The sequence below is a fragment of the Erinaceus europaeus genome, chromosome 20 (assembly GCF_950295315.1).
Source record: "Erinaceus europaeus chromosome 20, mEriEur2.1, whole genome shotgun sequence".
Taxonomy (NCBI): Eukaryota; Metazoa; Chordata; class Mammalia; order Eulipotyphla; family Erinaceidae; genus Erinaceus; species Erinaceus europaeus.
Window position 1 is genome coordinate 14,203,451 of NC_080181.1, and position 24,872 is coordinate 14,228,322.

Genomic DNA, 24,872 nt, shown 5'->3' on the forward strand with positions numbered 1-24,872 from the left:
AGAGAGGAAGGGAAGACAGAGGGGTAAAGAAAGATAGAAACCTGCAGACCTGCTTCACTGCCTGTGAAGCGACTCCCCTGGAGGTGGGAAGCCAGGAGCTCGAACCGGGATCCTTATGCTGGTCCTTGAGCTTTGTGCCAGGTGTACTTAACCCGCTGTGCTACCGCCTGACTCCCAAACTCACCTTCTTTACGTCATCTTGGATGGAGCTTGAAGAACTCATGTTTGATGAGATAAGTCAGAAACAAATGGATGAATATGGGATGATCTCACTCATAGAAGTTGAAAAATAAGATCAGAAGGAAAACAGTAAGCAGAACTTAGACTTGAGTTAGTGTACTGCACCAAAATAAAAGACTCTGGGGTGGGGGGAAGGTTCAGGTCCTGGAACATGATGGCAGAGGAGGACCTAGTGGGGGTTGAATTGTTATGTGGAAATATTATGCATGTTCAAACTACTGTATTTTACTGTCAACTGTAAACCATTAATCCCACAATAAAGAAATTTTTTAAAAATTCTCTCCCCAAAATAAAAACTAAGAGCAGACCATGTTTTAAAAAATTAACAAATGAAATAGAAACCTTCTCAACCTGATATAGGACCTATGAAAACTTCATAGCTAAGATATTTAGTGGTCAAACTTCTAACAGTTTTCTTTCTACTATTAAGAACAAGACTGTAATCTCTGCTCTCTACTTTTTTAAAAAAAATTTTAATTTTATTTATTTATTTTCCCTTTTGTTGCCCTTGTTTTTATTGTTGCTGTTGTTACTGATGTTGTCATTGTTGGATAGGACAGAGAGAAATGGAGAGAGGAGGGGAAGACAGAGAGGGGGAGAGAAAGACAGACACCTGCAGACCTGCTTCACCGCCTGTGAAGCGACTCCCTTGCAGGTGGGAAGCCGGGGGCTCGAACAGGATCCTTATGCTGGTCCTTGTGCTTTGTGCCATGTGCGCTTAACTGCTGCACTGCTCTCTCCACTTTTATTCAGTACAGGTTCTATTAACTTATGAAATTCTCAGCAACTGGGCTAGAAAACAAAACACACAGAAAGGAAGAAACAAAACTATAAAAGAAGATGAGGAGTCAATGGAAGAAGCTGGGCAGTAAACCTGGTTGACTGCACGTTACAATATGTAAGAATCCAGGTTCAAGCCCCTGATCCCCACCTGCAGAGGAAAAGCTTTGCAAGAGGCGAAGCAAGGCTGCAAGTGTCTCTCTCCCTCTGTATCTCCCCCTTCCCTCTCGACTTCCGACTGTCTTGATCCAATAAATAAACAAAGATAATAAAAAATGTTTTTTTTTAAAAAAGGGGTCAATGGAACACTCCCATGTTGGCTGCTGGTGTTGATAAAAAACGGTGTAGCAACTATATAAAGCAGTTTGGCAGTTTCTTCCTAAAGTTGAGCATGGAATTTCGTATGATTCAGTGATTCTAAGCAGTTAACCAAAATAATTGAAAGCAGAAACATGAATAGTCACTTATACATCTATATTCAAAGTAGCATTATTTATGAGAGCCAAAAGGTAGAAACAATTCAAGTGTTCCTCAACAGATGAATGGATAAACAGAATGTGACTTATGCATGCAATGGGCTATTATCTCGGTGTGAAAAGAAATGAAATCCTGCTACATGCTACAGCACAGATGAACCATATAAGTGAGCTATGTGAACAAAGTTACACAAAGGGACAAATATTGTATGACTCCACTTACACATGGTATCTAAACCAGGGATCTTCAAGAGATAGCAGAGGAGAGGTTACTCTGGGCTAGGCAGTGTGAAAATAGGTAGTTGTTGCTTATATTTCTTTTCTGGACGATGAAAAAAAAATGTGGAAATAGCTAGTATGTACACTTAATGCAAATGAGTTATATATTTTAAAATAGTTTATAGAGCCAGCAAAAGAACTCACCTGGGAAGGTTTATTTTGCCATGCCTTTCAACTAGATTTGAGTGTGGCCACTACCACACTGGAAGAAGTTTCAGTACTGTGATTCCTTTCCCCCTCTCTTATTGACTTCTGTCCTCCTAGCCACAAAAAGTTAAGCCCAGAGAGGTGAAGTTCCAGCAATGACTACATAAATTAATTAAATTGTGTATCCTCCCCCTGCTCCCCCTAAAAAGAGACTACTTGAACATAGAACTTAAAGCATTGCACAAGTGCTTTTCCTGAGAACAACCATAATTACAACACAAGTGCTTTTTGGGTACTTCTCATTTTGTTACACAGAATGTTACTCCTTAAATCCAAGTAGCCCTTTTAGTTAGTGCAAGAATGCAAGTTGTACCCCTATTATCTTGTAATTTTGTGAATCAGTATTAAACCACTAATAAAAAATGCAAAAACAATGCATTGGCTAACTGTAGTTTTAGTGTTACAGTCTTGATTCACACTAAAGCACTAGCCACCTCAACTACTGCTTTTGTGCCATGGATGCAAGTACCAACACAGTGGAAAGACAAACCATGTGACTTCTCAATATTATTATGAAAATAATGTTACCATTGTGGATTCTCTGAAAAGGTCTTCATCCCCACCCCCAGGACTGCCTAAGAACATTTTTTTAAAAGTGCTATAGCCACATTATGGAGAACTGAAAAATAAGTGAAAGGAAATAGAAAATGATTGGTGTTGCTGTCATTTTCCTGCAGTTCCTTCTAGTCTTAAAGAGTAGTAGGCTTTTCCAGGCTGGGTTCAAGTTCTTGCCTCCCACCTGAAAGAGGAATCTTCACAAGCATGAAGCAGTGCTGCAAGTGTTTCACTCCCTCCCTCTTTATCTCCCCCTTCCCTCTGGATTCGTCTCTATTAAAAAATAAATATGGGAGTCAGGCGGTAGCACAGCGGGTTAATCGCACATGGTGCAAAGCACAAGGACTGGTGTAAGGATCCTGGTTTGAGCCCCCAGCTCCTCACCTAAAGGGGAGTCGCTTCACAAGCGGTGAAGCAGATCTGCAGGTGTCTATCTTTCTCTCTCCCTCTCTGCCTTCCCCTCCTCTCTCCATTACTCTCTGTCTTATCCAACAACAATGACATCAATAATAACTACAACAATAAAACAACAAGGGCAACAAAAGGGAATAAATAAATATTAATATATATATATTTTTTAAAGGGTAGGCTTTTCTTGATGCTCTATTTTTCTGATGCTGCTATGTAACTCTAGAGCAAGGCAGATTAAGCATGTTATTTTTTTGTAAAGAAATAATACTAAGACTGGATGCAGATTTTTGTAAGAGCTCATACCTGTGGGTAAGTGGTAGCTGCTATGTACATAGTTATGTTGAGGAATTCAGCAGAGAAATGACCCAAGATGAATAATTTGTCTTCCTTGGATTTGGGAAAGAAATCTGATACACACACACACACACACACACACACACACACATATTTTGTCTAAAATACACAAATTTAATTAAAAATAGGAAACTTTTTAACTTACTACTCTATATGAAAAAGGCATGCTTCTTCTCTCCCTTATGGTACTTAGTGGAGTAATGCTGTCCTACATCAAGAGTGATGCTTCCCAGTGTTTATTTTCAGTAGTTTCTACCACTCTGTCTTCAGATTAATCCCTTCTGCAGTACTTAATCTATATTTGTCACTAATCTCTTCCACTTTTAGTTTTCAACTTGAAAAGCTGGGTTCGGGTATTTTTTAAAAAATATTATACATGTACTTAACATGTGCAAGTTTTTCTGTACCTTTTTGTACACATAGAATATAGTTAGAAAAATTATTTTGATATTGTCTTGCTAATCCTCTCACCTGTGTCCCTCACTGACTTAAACCTATTGATTTGTTTACTCTCCGTCATATTTTCTGGTTTCATTATATGCTTCGTATGTTTGACTGTGTGCCAGACATTGTTTGCTTTACCCTGCTAGGTGCTGAATAATTTTTAATTGCTATAAGGCAACACCAGAATAGTTTGTAATCTAGGGCTAATCCTCCACACCCTCCATGTACTCTGAATTATAAAAATAAAAATTTTTCTCTTCTCTCTGTGTAAGATCTGGGGAATGGCCCCTCTATTTATTTCAGGTGGTTCTTTCCTCAGACTTGGGAATTTTTCTATGTGGATCAATGCTCCGTTGAAGACTCAGAACCTCCCCTATAGCTGTTCAAAGCTATTTTCCTTTAGATCAGAGAATATAGCTGTCGTGTCAATGAGAATATAGCTGTCATGTCAAAGCTGTGTGCATGAGGTAACTGATTCCCATTAGGTCTCTTAAATGTTTCTTAGAAGGAATATCTATCAATCCATACATAATATAGTTGCTTTTTGACTGTAGAGGGGACAGCAGATGAATTTCTCGAAAGGCAAACTTGCCCTTATTTTTCTTAGACTTTATAAAAAAACGAGCTAGACAAAAACCATTAACTGCTTCCTTGACTTTGGTCTCTAGCTCTGGTTTTGTGCACCTGTTTTCCTTCCAGCACAGGATGTTACAGCAGAAGCTGAGCAGGAGCTACAGTGCACTTAATTTTAAATGTCTTACTCTACCCATCTTAGAAGTTAAGATTAACCTTTTCTACTTAGTTATAAACTAAAATAATAAAAAGATTTGGTTGTGTCATATTCCACTAAGAATTAACTAAAAGTTGAATGTAAAACATTAATTCCCCGATAAAGAAATTTAAAAAAAGAATTAACTAAAAGCTCATGTGCTATTTATTAAAAAAAACATCAGTACTGAGTATTTTCTGTGTTAGGTTCTATTCAGCGAGCATTAGTAGATAAGTGAATTGTGAGAACATAGTTCCTTCTCATGAAAATTCAAAAACTTAGTTTTTTTTTTTTCCCATTGTCTTCAAAAAACAGCCTCTGAGCCAGTATTTTCTTGGCTTTCAAATTACCCCTCAGTGACTAGCTGTGGTAAGAATTAAACTCGTGGGAGTCAGGCGGTAGTGCAGTGGGTTAAGCATAGGTGGTACAAAGTGCAAGGACAGGCTTAAGGATCGTGGTTCAAGCCGAGGCTTCCCACCTACAGTGGAGTAGCTTCACAAGCGGTGAAGCAGGTCTGCAGGTGTCTGACTTTCTCTCCCTCTCTGTCTTCCCCTTCTCTCTCCATTTCTCTCTGTCCTATCTAACAATGATGACATCAACAATAACAGCAATAACTACAACAATAAAAAAATAACAAGGGCAAGAAGAGGGAATAAATAAATAAATATTTTTTAAAAGAATTAAACTGGTTTAATTTTTTTAATTTTTATTTATTTATTTCCTTTTGTTGCCCTTGTTATTTTAGCGTAGTTATTATTGTTGTCGCTGTTGTTGGATAGGACAGAAAGAAACGGAGAGAGGAGGGGAAGACAGAGGAGAGAAAGACAGACACCTGCAGACCTGCTTCACTGCTTGTGAAGCAACTCCCCTGCAGGTGTGGAGCCAGGGGCTCGAACCGGGATCCTTAAGCCTGTCCTTGTACCTTGTGCCACATGTGCTTAACCCACTGCGCTACTGCCCAACTCCCAAACTGGTTTAATCTTTTTGGAGAGTGTTTTATAGAGAAAGGATTAGAATTAATTTTGCTCAGTAGTTCCATTTTTAGAAATCTACCAGAAAGAACTGAAATAAGTTTCACTCTTATATGAAGAACAGATAACCAAAATAAGCAAGCTTGCAGAGATAATATTAACCACACTGACACTTAAGAGTCTGTGAAAACTATGGTGGTTATTGAAAGGAATGAGGGTGCTAAGGAGAATGGGTAGAGGTTTCCTTTTGGTGCAATAGCACCTCGATGGTGAGAGAGGGGAGATGTACACACACACGAAACTATACTCTAAAATCTTATAATACTGCAAACCAGTGTAAAATCAATAAAAACATTTAGACAAAATGTAGCTACAAAGTCACTCATTAAGACACTATATGTAATCAGGGAAAACTAGAAACAGCCTTAATGTTCAGTATCAGAATACACATTTTATAAGTAATAGAAGTTATTGTGTAGTATGTAGACATTAAGTTTTTTAGAAGATTAATAATGGTGAGCAAACAATATACTGAAGAAATAAAGGAAGGTGATCAAATGTATAAACTGCCAGTCCCAAGATTAAAAAGTACTAAAGATGTAATGTACTACATGGTAATTAATGTTTCTGGTGTGTGTGTGTGTGTGTATATATCTTATATGTGTGTATATATACATCTTATATATGTGTATATATATATATATACACATATACATACACATATTTTTTTTTTTTTAAACTAGAGCACTGGTCAGCTCTGGCTTATGGTGATGCTTGGGACTGAACCTGGGATTTGGAGCCTCAGGCATGAGATTCTGTTGGCATAACTATTATGCTATCTACCCCTGCCCTGTAACTACAAAACAAAAAATATGTAAGTGGGCCAGCAAAATAAGCCACTTGGATAGTGCACTGCTTTGCCAAATGCTTGTTGCAGGCTCTAGCTGAGACCCCACAGGTCTGAAGAAAGCTTCCATGCTGTGGCTTCTTCTCCCACCCCCAACCAATTTCTCCTCTACACACACAATACAGAATCACAAACATAACTCATAAAACTGTATGAATACTTTTTTGTAAAAAGTATTCAAAATTTTAAACAAAAACAACCTAGAAGGAGTAATAACAAAATATCAATTATAATTCTCTCTAGGTATTAGATATAGAGGTAGACTGAATTTTTCTGCCGTACTTTCCACATTTTCTACAATATTTATGTAATCAGTGAAATTAGAAAAAGAAAGAGTCATACTTCCTAGGTGACAACATGGAGTCACATGTTTAAATGTGAGAAACTTCCCATTATTGCTGCAACAATACTGACTAATATCTTCAGTTGAGCTCAGTAAAACTAGTGAGGCATACAGCTAAGTCCCTGCCTGGAGAGACTCCAAAACAGGCAATAGGTCGCAGGGAGGTGGCTCAGTAGTAAAGCACAACATCATCAAACTACAGCTGAGAAATCTGTAGAAGCACTGTAGCCACCAAGTTGCAGATGCTACTGATTCCATCCTGACTTGCCTGGGCAGACGATCTAACAATTGTGTCCTGGAACTTCATCTCTCCAGAGCCCTACCCCACCAGGGAAAGATAGAAACAGGCTGGGGGTATGGATTGACCTGCCAATGCCCATATCCAGCAGAGAAGAAATTACAGAAGCCAGAACTCCCTCCCACCTTCTGCACACCCTAAGGAATTTTGGTCCATACATCCAGAGGAAGTATGGGGAAGACAGCCAGAGGGCTCTGAACATTACTTCCACCAGGATCTGAAGAAGCGGCAGTCACCAGAAATTTTGTTTTTATACTATCACAGAAAGGGAGGTGAACTGGAATTGGTGTATTGCACCAAAGTAAAAGACTTTGGGGTGGGTAGGGGGGAGAATACAGGTCCAAAAAGGATGACAGAGGACCTTGTGGGGTTTGTACTGTTATATGGAAAACTGGGAAATGTTATGCATGCACAAACTATTGTACTTACTGTCAAATGTAAAACATTAATTTTCCAATAAAGAAATGAAAAAAAGGGGGGGAGATGAATCTGGAAAACATCAGAGAGAGTCTGGCACTCTTTCTCTTATTTGAGAAAGAAGAGGAAAAAAAGGAATGGGGCTCAGAAGTAGTAACAGATGGTGAGACTTAGAAAGGAAGAGAAGACAGGACCATAGAATAGATGGGGGAATATATATATAGATAGGGGCAGGGTGGTGGCACACCTGGTTGAGCACAAGTTACAATGCACAAGGATCCGGGTTCAAGTCCCTAGTCCCCATCTGTAGGGGGAAGCTTTACTGCAGATGGCTCTCTCTAGCACTCACTTCCTTCTCAATTTCTGGCAGTCTCTATCCAATAAATAAGTAAAGATAATAATTTTTTAAAAAGATAATAATAAAAAAGAAAAAATATATAGATATGATAGATATAAAGTCATCCCTTATCTGTGACTTGGGAGAACCACCACAGTTTCCAATGGACACAGATGGGAATATAGAACGCTGGTGGTTGGAACAGTATGGAATTATACTCCTAGTACCTTACAATTTTCTAAGTCAATATGAAATCATTAATAAAAATTTTTAAAAGACTTTGTTTATTGGAACATTATTACATAGTCACATTCTTTAAATCTCATTGGAAAAATTTTACTGGAAAGTTGATTTAACTCATGGTGGTGAATGCAAGTTTTTTAAATCTAACTTTTGTTTAAAAGCCCAAGTTTCATCATTAGCAACAACAACCATTAGTTGTTAATCTCTAAGCGGTAGATCATGGGAGTTGGGCAGTAGTGCAGCGGGTTAAGTGCACTCAAGTGGCACAAACCACAAGGACTGCCCTAAGGATCCCAGTTTGAGCCCCCAGCTCCCCACCCGCAGGTGGTCAATTCACAAGCGGTGAAGCAGGTCTGCAGGTGTCTGTCTTACTCTCCCCGTCTTCTCCTCCTCTCTCCATTTATCTCTGTCCTATCCAACAACGACAACATCAATAATAACAACAATAACTACAACAATAAAACAACAAGGGCAACAAAAGGGAATAAAACAAATATATTTTTTAAAAAGTGATAGATCACTTGTTCTTAGTCTTTCAGTAAAAAGGATGTTCTGTGGCCTATGTAAAAATCCCATAGCTTTGGTGTATTGCACCAAAGTAAGACTCTGAGGTGGGGGTGTGGGAGAAGGTTCAGGTCTTGGAGCATAATAGCACGGCGGTTGTATTGTTATATGGAAATGTTATGCATTTACAAACTATTGTATTTTACTTTCGACTATAAACCATTAATCCCCCAATAAAGAAATTAAAAAAGAAAAATCCCAGAGCTAACATCACACTCAAGTGGTTCAACTTCGAAAGTTTTCCTTCTATTGGAATGAGACAAAATCTCTGCTCTTACTACTTCTATTCAACATAGATTCTATTCTATTTTAAAGGTTCTAGCCAGAACAATTAAGCATGAAAATAACAGCCACATTCACAAATGGAAGGAAGTAACAAAACTTTTTATCTGCAGAGCATATCATTTTGCTTATAGAAAATCCTAACAAATTCACTAAAAAAAAAAAAAAAAAATCTATTAGAAGGGGAGTCAGGCAGTAGCGCAACAGGTTAAGCACATGTGCATGGCTCGAAGTGCAAGGACCGGTGTAAGGATACTGGTTCCAGCCTCCGGCTCCCCACGCAGGGGAGTCGCTTCACAGGCGGTGAAGCAGGTCTGCAGATATCTCTCTTTCTCTCCATTTCTCTCTGTCCTACCCAACAACAACAACATCAATAACAACAACAGTAACTACAAGAAAACAAGGGCAACAAAAGGAAATAAATAAATATTAAAAAAAAAAAAAGGGAGTCGGGCTGTAGCACAGCGGGTTAAGCGCAGGTGGCGCAAAGCACAAGGACCGGCATAAGGATCCCGGTTCGAGCCCCGCTCCCCACCTGCAGGGGAGTCACTTCACAGGCGGTGAAGCAGGTCTGCAGGTGTCTATCTTTCTCTCCTCCTCTCTGTCTTCCCCTCCTGTCTCCATTTCTCTCTGTCCTATCCAACAACGACGACAACAACAATAATAACTACAACAATAAAACAACAAGGACAACAAAAGGGAATAAATAACATAAAAAAATATATATATATATTAGAGTGGTCCGGGAGGTGGCGCAGTGGATAAAGCATTCTCAACCATGAGGTCCTGAGTTCGATCTCTGGTAGCACATGTACCAGAATGATGTCTGGTTCTTTCTCTCCCATCTTTCTCATGAATAAATAAATTCTTTTTAAAAAATCTATTAGACCTAATAAGTCAGTTCTGCAAAGGTGCAGGATACAGTACCAATGCACAGTCAACAACTGTATTCTATACACCAACAACAAGCTACCCAAAAATTAAATTAGGAAAGCAATATAAAACAGCATCAAAAAGGCTAGGGAGGTAGCCTAGAGAGTGTAGGACTTGCAAGCACAAGGTCTTGGGTTCAATCCCCAACCCCCAGCACCACATATGCTCAAAGGGAGTCTAGTTCCTTCCTCTCTCCTTTCCTCTCTCTCTCATTAAATAAATTATTCTTAAACAAAAAAAAATTTTTAAGGTAGATCAAATCACTGCCTACCTCTGGTTTATGATGGTACCAGGCATTGAACCTGGAACCTAATAGCCTCAGGCATGAAGCACAAAAGAAACAAAAAAAACACAGAACCTGATGAAAATTTTCATAGCATGTGGGGGGTGGAGAGATGGTACATGGGTAGACTACCTGAACTGCTATATTCACAGCCCAGGTTCCAGTCACAGCGCCACAGAAGAGGTGCTATGGCAACAAAGAAAGCTTCATAGAGTAGTGTTTCCTCCTGCTTCTCTATCTGAATTCAAAAAGTACCTTGAAGTGGTGAAACTGTATATGCACAAGTTCCAGTTACATGCACACAAAAGTCTATGGCCTTTCTCAAATATAGATGACAATAAACAAGAAAGTATGTACTTCCGATGACCCTATCTAGAAAGTGAAAAGGCAAAAATAAATAAATAAATAAATAATTAAAATTAAAATTAAAAAAAAGAAGAAAGTGAAAAGACAGTAGAAGTAAAGCTCTGCAAACTATGCATCTGGTAAGAGTCTAGTATCTAGAATATGTAAAACTATTACAACTCAGTAATGAAAAGACAATCCAATTCAAAAACGGGCAAAGGATTGGAACAGACATTTCTCAAAGAGATACACAAAAAGCAATAAACATGTGAAAGGACAATGACATGAGGGTGGGGGATATGTCCTGACTGCATGTCAGATTTTCATGCCTGAAGCTTCTAGGTCACAGGCTTAATCCCCCTTAACATCATAAACCAGAGCTAAGCAATGCATTGGTAAAAACAACAACAAAAAGACAATGACACGACTACTCATTAGGAAAATGAAAATGAAAACAAAAACCATGGTGAGGTATCTACTTCATATACTAGGATAACTATAATTGGGTGGGGGGGTGCAGGAGGAGCCAATAACAAGAACTGTTGATAAACTGGAGCCCTCATACATTGCTGGGGATATGTAAAGTGGAGCAGCTGTTGTGTAACAGTCTGATATTTCCTCAACAAGTTAAATATAGAGTTAACATATGACTCAGTGATTCTACTCCTAGGTATATGTCCAAGAGAACTGAAACCTAAAGCCACATATAAACTTTGTATACCAATGCTCATAGCAGCACTATTCATAATAGTCAAAGCATAAATAACCTACACATCCATATTCAAAATGCAATATACTCATACAATTAAATGGAATATAAAAAGGAATACAAAGAGGCCAGATGGCATACCTTGTTTAGTTAGTGACACAGAATAGTGCTCAAGGGGGCTGTGCTGTGTGGTGGCACACCTGGTTAAGTGCACACATTACAGTGTGCAAGGACCCAAGTACAAGCCCCTAGTCCCCACCTGCAGGGAGAAAGCTTCATGAATGGTAAAGCAGGTCTGCAGGTGTCTGTCTCTCTCTCACTCCCTTCCCTCTCGATTTCTGGCTGTCTCTATGCAATAAATAAAGATAATAAATAAATAAATAAATAAATAGGGTGGATGGGGAGAATACAGATCCAAGAAGGGTGACAGAGGCCCTAGTGGGGGTTGTATTGTTATATGGAAAACTGGGAAATGTTATGCATGTACAAACTATTGTATTTACTGTCGAATGTAAAACATTAATTCCCCAATAAATAAATTAAATAAATAAATAAATAAATAAATAAATTTAAATAAAAGTGCACAAGGTTCCAAGTTCAAGCCCCTAGGCCCCATTTGCAGGGCAAAGCTTCGTAAGCAGTGAAGCAGTGTTGCAGATGTGTGTGTCTCTCTCTCTTCCTCTTGATTTCTATAACATAACTAAATAAAGCATCCCTCCATGCTATGTAATGGGGATTAATTGTGAAGCTACAATAAGGGAAAGAAGTCAGACAAAACGTGTAATCAGGTCCACACTAACAGAACAAGAGACAACAAATGTTGGCAAGAATGTGGAGAAAAAGGAACCCTACAAGGTAGGAATGCAAACTGGTGTAGCCCCTATGGAAGCTAGTATGAAAGAAGAGTCCTCAAATAAACAAAAATGAAAATACCTTATAATCCAGCAATACCACTAGGAGTATGTATTCAAAGGACATTAAAACACTAATTCAGAGGGGCATGTGCACTCTTAAGTTCATAGCTGCACTATTTATAATAACCAGAATATAGAAGCAAATAAATGTCCAAAGATAGATGTCTAGATAAAGATTTCACGGTCTGGGAGGTGGTACAGTAGCTGGAGAGATGGACCTACAGCATGAGGTTCTGAGTTTAATTCCTGGCATCACATATACCAGAGTGATACTCTGGTTCTCTATCGATAATAAGCAAATCTTTAAAAAATAATAGTTAAGGGTAGGGGAGATAGCATAACGGCTATGGAAACAAACTCTCATGCCTGCGGCCCTAAGTCCCAGGTTCAATTTTCCGTATCAGCATAAGCCAGAGCTGAGCAGTACTCTGATACAAAAATAGAAAAAATAGTAAGAAAAAGAATAATAGCTAAGTAGAAAATAAAACATAGTGGTCCTTCAAATATTTCTTGAATTAACTACATTTGCAACCATCTATCCTATCTGAAAAGTCACTTCAGCTATAAAGGAAATGTACATTTCAATTTTTTAAAGTTATGTATAATAAACTACTGGCTTAGGGACCAGGTGGAGAAGAACTTGGTTAAGCACACATACCACCACATGCAGATTTAAGTTCGAGCTCCTGCTCCACCTGCAGGGAGGATGCTTTGCAAGCTATGAAGCAGATCTGCAGGTGTCTTATCTTTCTCTCTGCCTCTCCACCAACCATCCTCTCAATTTCTCTCTATCCTGTCAAAAAAAGGGAAAAATGGTCACCAGGAGCAGTGGGTCTGTAGTCCTGGCACCATGCCCCAGGAAAAACCCTGGTGGGAAAAAAAAAAAAAAAAACACCTGAAAATAAATTAATTAATTAAAACAAACTATTGGATTAATCTTTCCCTGCTATCCCATACTTACAACTTACCATACAACATACCACTCAAGCAAAATCTGCTGTCTTACTTGCTATACACTCCCAACCTCACTTTAACCTTCATTTCTTCCTTTCAAGCTCTCACATACCTACAAAATTTCAAGATCTTAAGGGTTCTTTTATGCCTTTAACTCATCATCAATGAGCTATTCATCATCAATGATTATTCAGAGGCAAACAAATCTATCAAAGCTGGGGGGGAGGGCCCTAAATCCTCCAAAGGCAACCTTTTATAAAGGGGGGGGAGCATTTGTAAACATCAACTTTGTATTCTTATTGACATAAAATTAAAGCTAGCTCAATTACTTCTGTGTGTTACCCATTCACAGACCTAAATAAATATTTGTGTAGTATTCTCCATTACCTAGGCTGAGAATTCTCTTCATACATTCTTTCTTTCCCCTCCTTGAAGAGGCTTATGGTCTGTTTAGTTTTCTTCATCAAATTCTCCATGAATACCCTAAAATACTCATTTTCTCCAAGAGTCTCCATCTTCCCCTCATATCTTGACAAGATAGTGCGGAGATGCTGGTAGGTGTCTGGCAGCAGGTCTAAGATATAAGGTGGGCTATTCTTTAGCGCCAGCTTTGGGTTCTGACACAATCGCACCACCTGCAACAAATGGAAAAGAAGGGCTATTACTTGGAGGATCGCAAGGATAATTTCCCTTTTTAAGTATTTTTAAAAGTTTAAAATATAAACTCTTTTGCAGAAATAAGTGCATACTATGAGAAAGACCTACAAACCTCTGCCCACAGGCAATCATTTTACATCTTCAGTGGTCCCTCTAGAAGGGTGAGTTTTTAAGGTCTTATAGGAAACTAAAGGCTCAGATGATCCATAGTGTGCTCAACAATGGGGAGGGGGTGTTACAAATACCTAAAAAATGTTGAATGAAATACAGCAAATTCCTTCTAAATGCATGGTTCACCTCATAATAGAATTTTTAAAAATTACCTTTAAGAAACTTGGAATGGAAGGAAAATTCCTCAGCATAATAAAGGCCATATATGACAAAAAACACACTACAGGGGGGCCGGGCGGTAGTGCAGCAGGTTAAGCACATATGACATGAAGCTCAAGGACCAGCACAAGGATCCTGGTTCAAGCCCCCAGCTCCCCACTTGCAGGGGGGTTGCTTCGCAAGCAATGAAACAGGTCTGCAGGTGTCTTTCTTTCTCCCTCTCTGTATCCTGTCGTCTCTCAATTTCTCTGTCCTATTCAACAACAGCAACACCAGTGGCAACAATAACACAATAACAAAAATGACAACAAGGGAAAACAAGAGCAACAACCAATGGGAAAAAACGGCCTCCAGGGGGAGTTGGGAGGCAGCATAGCAGGTTAAGCCTTGAACCCAGCAAAACAAGGAATCAAAATTATTCTGAGATAAGTGCAAGACTTTAAGATAAGAATTTACCTGGTAATTCTATTTCCTGTTTACTTTAAAAAAAAAAAAAAACTAGGACACAGGTCAGCTCTGGCTTATGGTTGTATGGAGGATTGAACCTGGGGCCTCAAAGCCTCCAATGTGAGTATCTGTTTGCATTATACTATCTCCCCCCACCTTTTTCCTTTCCTTTTCCTCCCTTTCTCTTTCGTTCTTTTTTTTTTTTTTTTTTTTGCCACCAGGGTTTATCACTGGGGCTCTATGAATCTACCCCTCCTGCTGGCCATATTTCCTTTTTCTTTTCTTCTCCTTTATTTTCTTTTATTTGATAGGACAGAGAGAAACTGAGAGGAGCGAGGGAAATAGAAAGATAGACATCTGGGGGCCAGGTGGTGGCACATCTGATTGAGTGTTCATGTTACAATGTGCAAGGACCTGGGTTCAAGGCCCTAGTCCACACCTGCAGGGGAAAAGCTTCACGAGTGGTGAAGCAGGGCTGCAGGTGTCTGTCTCCCTCTCTATCACCCCCTTCCCTCTCCATTTCTGGCTATCTCTATCCTATAAAGCTAATAAAGAAAAAAGAAAGAAAACGCTGACCTCTTTGAAGAATAAAATAATCTTTTTTTTTTTTTTAAAGAGTGGTCCAGGAGTTGGCGCAGTGGTAAAGCTTTGGACTCTCAAGCATGAGGTCCTGAGTTTGATCCCCAGCAACACATGTGCCAGAGTGATGTCTGGTTCTTTCTCCCTCTTCCTATCTTTCTCATAAATAAATAAAATCTTTAAAGAAAGAAAGAAAGAAAGAAAGAAAGAAGACAGCCATCTGCAGACCTGCTTCACCTCTTGCAAAGCATTTCTCCTGCAGTTAGGGAGTGGAGTGGGTGTTTGAACCTTGCTCGAGGATGGTAACATGTGTGCTCTATTAGATATGCCACCACCCAGCCCCACAGTTTACTCTTAGTGCGCTATTTCCAAAACTTTTGGGCAACAGTCCTATATAATCTTGGCAAATAGACAAGTTGAATCAACAAAACTATTTGATATATGAATATTTTAACAATGTTTTAGGATGCTGTTCATCCTCTCAACAATTTCAAGCCAAACAAGAACAACATAGTCAAGAAAATAAGACGTCACCTTAGAAGACTATATTCTGGGAGTTGGGCGGTAGCACAGCTGGTTAAGCGCAAGTAGTGCGAAGCACAAGGACCAGTAAGGATCCTGGTTCTAGCCCCTGGCTCCCCAACTGCAGGAGAGTCGCTTCACAGGCAGTCTTCAGTCTGTAGGTGTCTATCTTTCTCTCCCCCCTCTGTCTTCCCCTCCTCTCTCCATTTCTCTCTGTCCTAACAACGACATCAACAACAAAAATAAAAAACAATGGCAACAAAAGGGAAAATAAATAAATATATATATATAGGGGCTGGGTGGTGGCGCACCTGGTTGAGCAAACATGTTACAATGTGCAAGGACCTGGGTTTCAAGCCCCCAGTCCCCACCTGCAGGGGGAAAGCTTTACAAGTGGTGAAGCTGGACTACAGGTGTCCCTTTGTCTCTGTTCCTCTGTGTCTCCCCCCTCTCAATTTCTGACTGTATCTATCCAATAAATAGATAATTAAAAAAATAAGTCAATATTAAAAAGACTATATTCTAAGTGCAGTAGAATTAGAAACTGTTATTAATAAATCAACTACTGACACTCACCAGTTTCTAAATGTTATAATTCAAAACCTTATCTGTAGATTGTTTATAATCAGTAATATATTTTTCAGAATATATATACTGACAATAAAAAAATGCTGACTGGCTTAAGCATGAGGTCCTAAGTTTCATAACCAGCACTGCATGTGCCAGAGTAATGTTTTTCTGGTTCTCTACCTTACCTCCTCATTAACAAATATACTTTTAACAAATAAATATACAATTAAAATGCTTAAGTGAGGGGTTCCTAGGCTATTCCATGGAGTGGGATAGTGACATTGAGATTAGAAGAACTAATTTAAGCAAAAGGCACAAGAAGTATATAACTGAAGGATTTTATTAAATGAGGTTCATATAGAGAGAAGCAGATGAGAAAATAATGAAATCTGAGTCTTCTCCCAAGACAATGGTAAACAGTACCCATAACACAGCCAGGAAAACTGAATACCGTACACCATTAAGAGAAAGGACACCCTCTGTTTCAAAAAACCGGGAAGAAAGAAAGTGATGGCAGGCGCAGACAGAGACAAATTCAGATTCAGAGGCAGCAAGTTAAAGAAGGTTGTACACAAGAATTCTCAATGTATCCATTCAGAAATGTCAAGTACTGGGACACAGAAATGAGAAGGGTACCCCTAGAATTGAAAGGAATCAGGCACTCAACGATAACAAATCATCAAGAAAAATATCCAGTCCTATACAGAGAATTAAAGCCCAGTAACAGGCTGAGAAAATGTTGGGAAGGGTGGGGCTAGATAACATAACGGTTATATGCAAAGAGACTCTTAATGCCTGACGGAAGCCCAGATTCCAGTTCCCCGCACTGCACTACTACCATATGCCAGAACTGGGCAGTGCTCTGGTTTAAAAAAAAAAAAATATATATATATATATATATATATATATACACACACACACACACACATATATATATGTATATTATTTTAGAATAGTGATTAGGGAGAGTTTCTCTGAGGTGAATTTAGGTTAAGAGTTATAAGAAGTTACAGGAAGGTGCTAGCTTAAGAGGATGAGAAGACTAGTCCAAACAGAAATGACAACTAAGCCAACTGCCTCACACAGAAACACTTTGGATCTGCTCAACAAGCAAAAAAGTCAGTAAGCTGAAAGTGAAAAGAGAACGGTAAAGAAGGAAATTAAAGACCAATGGAACGGATGATTGATTAATAAGGGGATATTTTAATAAAATCAAAGTTTTTAATGTTCAGTTTAAACTTTAAAAATTTAAATGTTTTAATTACAAAAATTTATCATTACTATTTTTATTTTCACATGAAGACTGCAATCAAATAGCCCTATCAAAATGTACTGCTTCAGTCACCTTCAGAAGGACTGCTTAATCTCTGAGCTCTGCTCCTCCTATCTGCAAAAGTAGAGATAATTTCTCACTTATAATAAAACATTTATGAAAGGCTGGGAGGTATCTCACCAGGTAGGGTGGCACCTTATCATGTGATAAGCCACCTATTTGAGCACTGGACCCATGTGGAAGGCAGCATGTTGCGATATCTCCTTGTTTTGTCTGTTCTTTGTCTCTTTATCAGAACTGAAAAAGAAAAAAATTGGCCCTGGAGTGGTCCATGCCTGAGTGCCAAGAGGCACCAACATAAAAATCAAGCATTTATGGGGGAGTCAGGCGGTAGCACAGCGGGTTAAGCGCACAGACTGGCTTAAGGATCCCGTTTGAGCCCCAGCTCCCCACCTGAAGGGGAGTCGCTTCACAAGCGGTCAAGCAGGTCTGCAGGTGTCCGTCTTTCTCTCTCCCTCTCTTGTCTTCCCCTCCTCTCTACATTTCTCTCTGTCTTATCCAACAATGAAGACATCAATAACTACAACAATAAGACAAGGGCAACAAAAGGGAATAAATAAATAAATATAAAAAAATCTTTAAAAAAATCAAGCATTTATGAAAACCCTGTACAGTTTTCAATAAAGTAGGCACCAATTAGGGTTAGTTCTATTTCCCATTCCCATAAAACTTGACCAGGCTTATTTGCAGGGTAGGCAGAAATTATCTACTGAAGACAAGAATGGCAGACTTCACATCAGCCTCTGATGACTCTCAGAAACTCACACCATTATTCCCGCCATCCTCACCCATGTCACAGCTAGTGCCCTAAGTCTACATGGTCTCTAAGTGGTAACTAAAGAATAAGAAAGACAGCAAGTCACTCCAAAGTTGTATAATCAACAGTCTGCAAAAGCTGCAGTATCCACCCCTTCAAAGGTGTAAACCAGAGCTCCCAATAAAATATTTACATTCGGGGCCGGGTTGTGGCGCACCTGGTTGAGTGCATGTATTACAGTGCGCAAGGACCCAAGTTCAAGTCCCCGGTCCCCACCTGCAGGGGGAAAGCTTTACAAGCGGTGAAGCAGAGCTTCAGGTGTCTCTCTGTTTCTCTCTCTCTATCACCCCTCCTCCCTCTTGATTTCTAATTGTCTCTATCCAAAAAATAAAGATAATTTTTTAAAATTTACATTCATACACCCTTTATTTATACATTCTATTTAAAGGCAATAGCACAAATAATACAAATTAAAAAATGAAACTAAAATTGCTCATCATATACAATGGCCAGACTATAATATGCAGCTAATGAATGTTGCTTAAAAAAATGAATTGAAAAGGGTGAGGGTAGATAGCATAATGGTTATGTAAACGGACTCTCATGCCTAAAGCTCCATAGTCCCAGTTTCAACCCCCTGCTCCACCATATGCCAGAGGTAAGCAGTGCTCTGGTCAAAATAAATAAATATATATATCTGGAAATTATATATATATGTCACCCTTAAAACACACCTGATTTTTTTTTTTTTTTTGCGTGTTTTAGGTTTGCTTTTATGACCTGAGAAACGTTAATCTTAAGGTTAAAAGACACACCTGATTTTGAATGACAGTTTTTAAACATCTGAAACACTTGATTAATTTGTATTTTCAAGTTAGTATCATGCACCTTCCACAAAGTTATTTGTGTTTCCTTAGAAGGTGACCTTGTAGGGAGTTGTGTGGTGGCGCAGCAGGTTAAGCGCACGTGGCGCAAAGCACAAGGACCGGTGTAAGAATCCCTTTTGAGCCTCCGGCTCCCCACCTGCAGGGGAGTCACTTCACAGGAGGTGAAGCGGGTCTGCAGGTATCTATCTGTCTCTCTCCCTCTCTTTTTTCCCCTCCTCTCTCCATTTCTGTCCTATCCAACAACGATGACATCAAGAACAACAATAATACTGTTGAATGTAAAACATTAATTCCCCAATAAAGAAATAAATTAAAAAAAAAAAGAGGGGGTCGGGCGGTGGCGCAGTGGGTTGGGCGCATGTGGCACAAAGCACAGGGACCGGCGTAAGGATCCCGGTTGGAGCCCCCGGCTCCCCACTTGCAGGGGAGTCGCTTCACGGGCGGTGAAGCGGGTCTGCAGGTGTCTGTCTTTCTCTCCCCTTGTCTTCCCCTCCTCTCTCCATTTCTCTCTGTCCTATCCAACAGCGAATTGCGTCAACAAGGGCAATAATAATAATAGCCACAACAAAGCTACAACAAGGGCAACAAAAGGGGGAAGAAAAATGGCCTCCAGGAGCGGTGGATTCATGGTGCAAGCACCGAGCCCAGCAATAACCCTGGAGGGAAAAAAAAAAAAAGAACAACAATAAAACAACAAGGGCAACAAAAGGGAAAATAAATATTTATTAAAAAAAAAAAAAAGGTGACCTTGTAAAAATCATTAGTAAATTCAATGTCTGCCTTGCGTCGCAAGATGTTTTCAAAAACAATCATCACATTAGCAAGGAAATCTGCACTCCGTTGAATTCTGAGTCTTTAATAACTAACAGTGACAACAAAGAAAACATAGGCAAACCTACACATTTGATATTAAAATCTTCCAAGGGGAAAATGCTCTGCAATATTTACAACCTTGAGGAGAAGAAAAAAACGTACCCATATGCTCTGTGAGTAATTCAAGTCAACAGTTAACAAACACCAAGAGTCAAAGTAACTGGTCTTTATACTTAGTGAATTTAAGCTGGCAGTCATAGTTAACATTTACAGCTCAAGAGCCTAAAAATCATTCACTGAAAATTTCTAAAAAATAAAAAAATTTTCCTTCTTAGCCTTTCCATTTGGACAGCTTTATCCAGTTTTCTAAATCTAGCAGTAGCAAAAATGGCTGCCTTTTGTTTAATTCTGTCTGTACATTCACAGCATCACTCAGAACATTGTCAGAAGAGAACATGCTTAGCCAACAGTATTCTTGTACGTCTGCCATGTACTCCATTCATAATAGCTATCTCACTGGGCTAGCTCCACCCTTTACTTCTGCCAAGACTCATGGTGAATTAAAAGAGAGAGAGGTGGGGGGGTGGGAGGAGAGGAGGAGGAAGATGAAGAAGAAAATTGGAAAGTGCTATGATTACAATAAAAGGAAATAAACTAATGCTTGAAAATTGCAAAACTTTGAAAAAGAGTAAAGAAGCTAGAAATCATGCCTAAGCCTAATTATATTCTGAACACACTCTTTTCTAGAATAAGGAACCTGCATTTCAAATTATGCAGGAAACTATACACCTAGGACTATGAATGACTAAGAATTTTTGCAATATATTTATTTATTTTCCCTTTTTGTTGCCCTTGTTTTTCATTGTTGTTGTAGTTATTGTTGTTGATGTCATCCATTGTTAGATAGGACAGAGAGAAATGGAGACAGGAGGGGAAGACAGAGAGGGGGAGAGAAAGATAGACACCTGCAGACCTGCTTCACCGTCTGTTAAGCGACTCCCCTATAGGTGGAGAGCCAGGGTCTCAAACCGGGATCCTTACACCAGTCCTTGTGCTTTGCACCACGTGCGCTTAACCCGCAGCACTACCGCCCGACTCCCAACGAAGAATTTTTATCTCTGTGAACTCAACTTATCCATAGAAGCATTTTGCACTTCAAAATATTTCATACATTAAAATAAACACTATGCTTTAAAAACAAGTATTCAGTGTGTTTAGCTATACACAAAACATGTTAAATACGATTACAACTTTAAAAGAATTAATGTTGATCAAGAGAATAGCAGGCACTGTAGGGGTAAAGACACCAGTGTAGGAAGTCCAGTGAACTAGGGTTAAATCTGATGACTAACTTAACTTGCTATGTGACCTTGGATAATTTATTTATCTCTGTTGGGTCTCAGTTTCTGACTATATAAAGAGTTAGAGCAGTTAATTTTAAGAGTCTTCTTAGGGCAGGGGAGATAGCATAATGGTTTAGCAAAGAGACTCTTATGCCTGGGGCTCCAAGGTCCCAGGTTCAATCCCCTGCACTGCCATAAACCAGAGTTGAGCAGTGCTCTGGTGTAAAGAAAAGAAAAAAAAAAAGTCTGGGACTTCCGGAGGTGGAGCTACCTTCCTCCCCTCCACTCCCCTCCCCTCCCCTCCCCTCCCCTCCCCTTCCCTCCCCTCCCCTCCCCTCCCCTCCCCTCTCCTCTCCTCTCCTCTCCTCTCCTCTCCAGGATCAACTAGGAATACCAAAGGAGACCACCCAGGACCGAAACAAGACAGGACTAGAATGACCACAGGAACCCAGTAAATCACCCGTGAGTACAAACACGTCTGGCTGGTGACAGAGAAGAGAGAGGGGCCTAAGGAGAGATTAAGTGACTGCTAACAGTTCAGCAGTTTATCAGTTGAGACACCATCTCCAGTCTGCTCCAACAAGGGGACAGATTAAGGGAGAAGAGGACTCCCCAGAGACTCACCAAGTGCAACTCTGAGTCTCCATTGCTACTACCCTCAGAATCTGGAGCAGCGACAGGAAGGGACACCAGGGGACAGAGATCTAACCAGGAAACTCAGAAGACCTATATACCTCAGTGGCATAGCTGAGGGGCTGTGAAAGTCTCTTTGCATAACCACTGGATTATCTCTGCCACAGCCTACTTTATCTCTTGGTCAGGAGTCAGTGATTAAGCTAAGAAGCCTATTGATAGTTTAAAAGCCCTCAGGCTCCCATAGCCTACAGGGAAGGAAAAAAAAAAAAAGAGGCTTTTAAACCACTGAGCTCCAACTCAGGGATTGAAATCACTGTTAACTTCCACCACTGTGAACCCTTTAATTAACTTACTTAGACACAAGTCAATCCAGGCAATAGTGATCAATAATTTGAAAAGTACTGATAAAGGGAACTCATAACATAATATATAAAATGGTTAAAACAACAAGAAAAATATTGGAGACTCAAACCAGGAAAAGAGTCCAGCTAAAAGTCCTCCAGAGGGTGAAGCACAAAACAATGAGTTCAACATCCAAACATTAGCTAAGGAAATAATAACAGGAGTAAAGAATTTGAAAAAATTGTAACCAGAAATGCAGGAACAACAAATGAGAATATGGAAGAAAATACTAATTATCTCATGGTTATTAGAGAGCTGAAAGCTGAAATCGCTGAGCTAAGAAGGCAACTAGCTGAACAAGCTAAAACAGTATCAGAGCAGGGCAACAAAATAGATGACTCCAGAAAACAGTAGAGGGCAGAGAGAATAGAATCTATGAGGCTGAAGACAGAATTAGCAAGATTGAGGATGAATTAGAGACAACTAAAAAAAGAAGTAAGAGATCTCAAAAAGAGATGAAGAGATGCTGAAAACAACAACAGAGTCCTATGGGATGACTTCAAAAGAAACAGTATACGCATTACTAGCATACCAGAGGAAGAAAGAGAAGGAGAGGAAGAAAGCATTCTCCAGGCCATAGTAGCTGAAAACTTCTCTAGTCTAGACAACATCAAAGACATAAAGATTCAAGAAGCCCAGAGGGTCCCAAACAGAATTAACCCAGACCTAAAGACACCAAGACATATCATACTTAGAATGGAAAGGAATAAGGATAAAGAAAGGATCCTCAAGGCTGCAAGAGAAAAACAAAGAGTCACCTACAAAGGAAAACCAATAAGATTAGCAGCAGACTTCTCCATACAAACACTACAGGCCAGAAGAGAATGGCAAGATATCTATCGAGTGCTCAATGAGAAAGGCTTTCAACCAAGAATACTATATCCTGCTAGACTGTCATTCAGACTAGATGGAGGCATCAAAACATTCTCAGACAAGCAACAGTTGAAGGAATCAACCATCACCAAACCTGCCCTGAAAGAAGTTCTGAAAGATCTTCTATAAACAGTCAGACCACCACAAATAGGATATATATCAAAACACTGTAAAACTCTACAAGAATGGCGTTAAAATATCTTCAATCTTTGATATCAATAAATGTCAATGGCCTGAATTCACCTATTAAAAGACACAGAGTAGGAAGATGGATCAGAAATCACAACCTAACAATATGCTGTCTACAGGAAACCCACCTAACTCAACAAGACAAACACAGACACAAAGTGAAAGGATGGAAAACTATCATACAAGCCAATGGCCCACAAAAAAGGGCAGGAGCAGCTATTCTCATATCTGACATGATAGACTTTAAAATAGATAAGATTAAAAAAGATAGGAATGGACACTACTTAATGCTCAGAGGATCAGTCAATCAAGAGGACTTAACAATTATTAACATCTATGCACCCAATGAGAAGCCATCTAAATACATCAAACGTCTACTGAAAGAGCTACAGCAATATATTAACAGCAACACAGTCATAGTAGGGGATTTCAACACCCCACTCTCTCAACTTGACAGATCATCCAGGCAGAAAATCAATAAAGACATAAGGGAGCTAAATGAAGAGATAGATAAACTAGAACTATTCAGAGTCATTCATTCCAAGAAACTGGAATACACATTTTACTCAAATCCACATGGGTCATTCTCAAGGATAGACCATATATTAGGCCACAAAGACAGCATCAGCCAATTCAAGAGCATTGAAATCATCCCAAGCATCTTCTCAGACCATAGTGGAATTAAACTAACACTTAACAATCAACAAAAGGTTAGTAACAGTGCCAAAATGTGGAAGCTCAACAGTACACTTCTTAACAACTTCTGGGTCAAAGAGGAAATCAAAATGTTTCGAGACTTCAATGAAAATGAAGACACAAGCTATCAAAATATTTGGGACACAGCTAAAGCAGTCCTAAGAGGGAAGTTCATAGCTATACAAGCACACATTAGGAAACAAGAAAAAGCACAAATATACAGCCTGATTGCACATCTTAAAAGACCTAGAAGAAGAGCAACAAAGGAACCCTAAAGCAACCAGAAGGACAGAAATCACTAAAGTTAGGGCAGAAATAAATAACATTGAGAATAGGAAAACCAAAAGATCAACGAAAGTAAATGTTGGTTCTTCGAAAGAGTGAACAAAATCGACAAACCTTTAGCCAGACTCACAAACCAAAAAAGGGAGAAGACCCAAATAAATCGGATAGTAAATGAAAGAGGAGATATCACAACAGACACCACAGAAATTCAACATATCATGCGAGGCTTCTATGAACAACTATATGCCACCAAGCTAGAGAACCTGGAAGAAATGGATGATTTCCTAGATACCTACCAACTTCCAAAACTAAGAGGAAGTGGATAACATGAACAGGCCCATCACAGCTAATGAAATTGAAACAGTTATCAAAAATCTCCCCAGAAATAAAAGTCCTGGACCAGATAGTTTTACAAATGAATTCTACAAAACCTTCAAAGAAGAACTAATACCTCTACTTTTAAAAGTCTTCCAGAAGATTGAAGACACTGGAATACTCCCTGCCAGCTTCTATGAAGCCAACATCACCCTGATACCAA

The 24,872-nt window shown here is 39.3% G+C and overlaps 1 protein-coding gene across 3 annotated transcripts in view; it reads right to left on the reverse strand.

Moving 5' to 3' along the window:
- CBL (Cbl proto-oncogene) overlaps positions 1–24,872 on the reverse strand; it is a 145,110-nt gene that overhangs the window by 108,788 nt on the left and 11,450 nt on the right. For 2 of the 3 annotated variants that reach the window (XM_060179908.1, XM_060179907.1), the window contains exon 2: positions 13,403–13,650. The exons of the other annotated variant lie outside the window; for it this stretch is intronic. In XM_060179908.1, the coding sequence (XP_060035891.1) occupies positions 13,403–13,650 (248 nt within the window). The remainder of the gene's footprint in view (positions 1–13,402; positions 13,651–24,872) is intronic. 3 annotated transcript variants of the gene reach the window in all.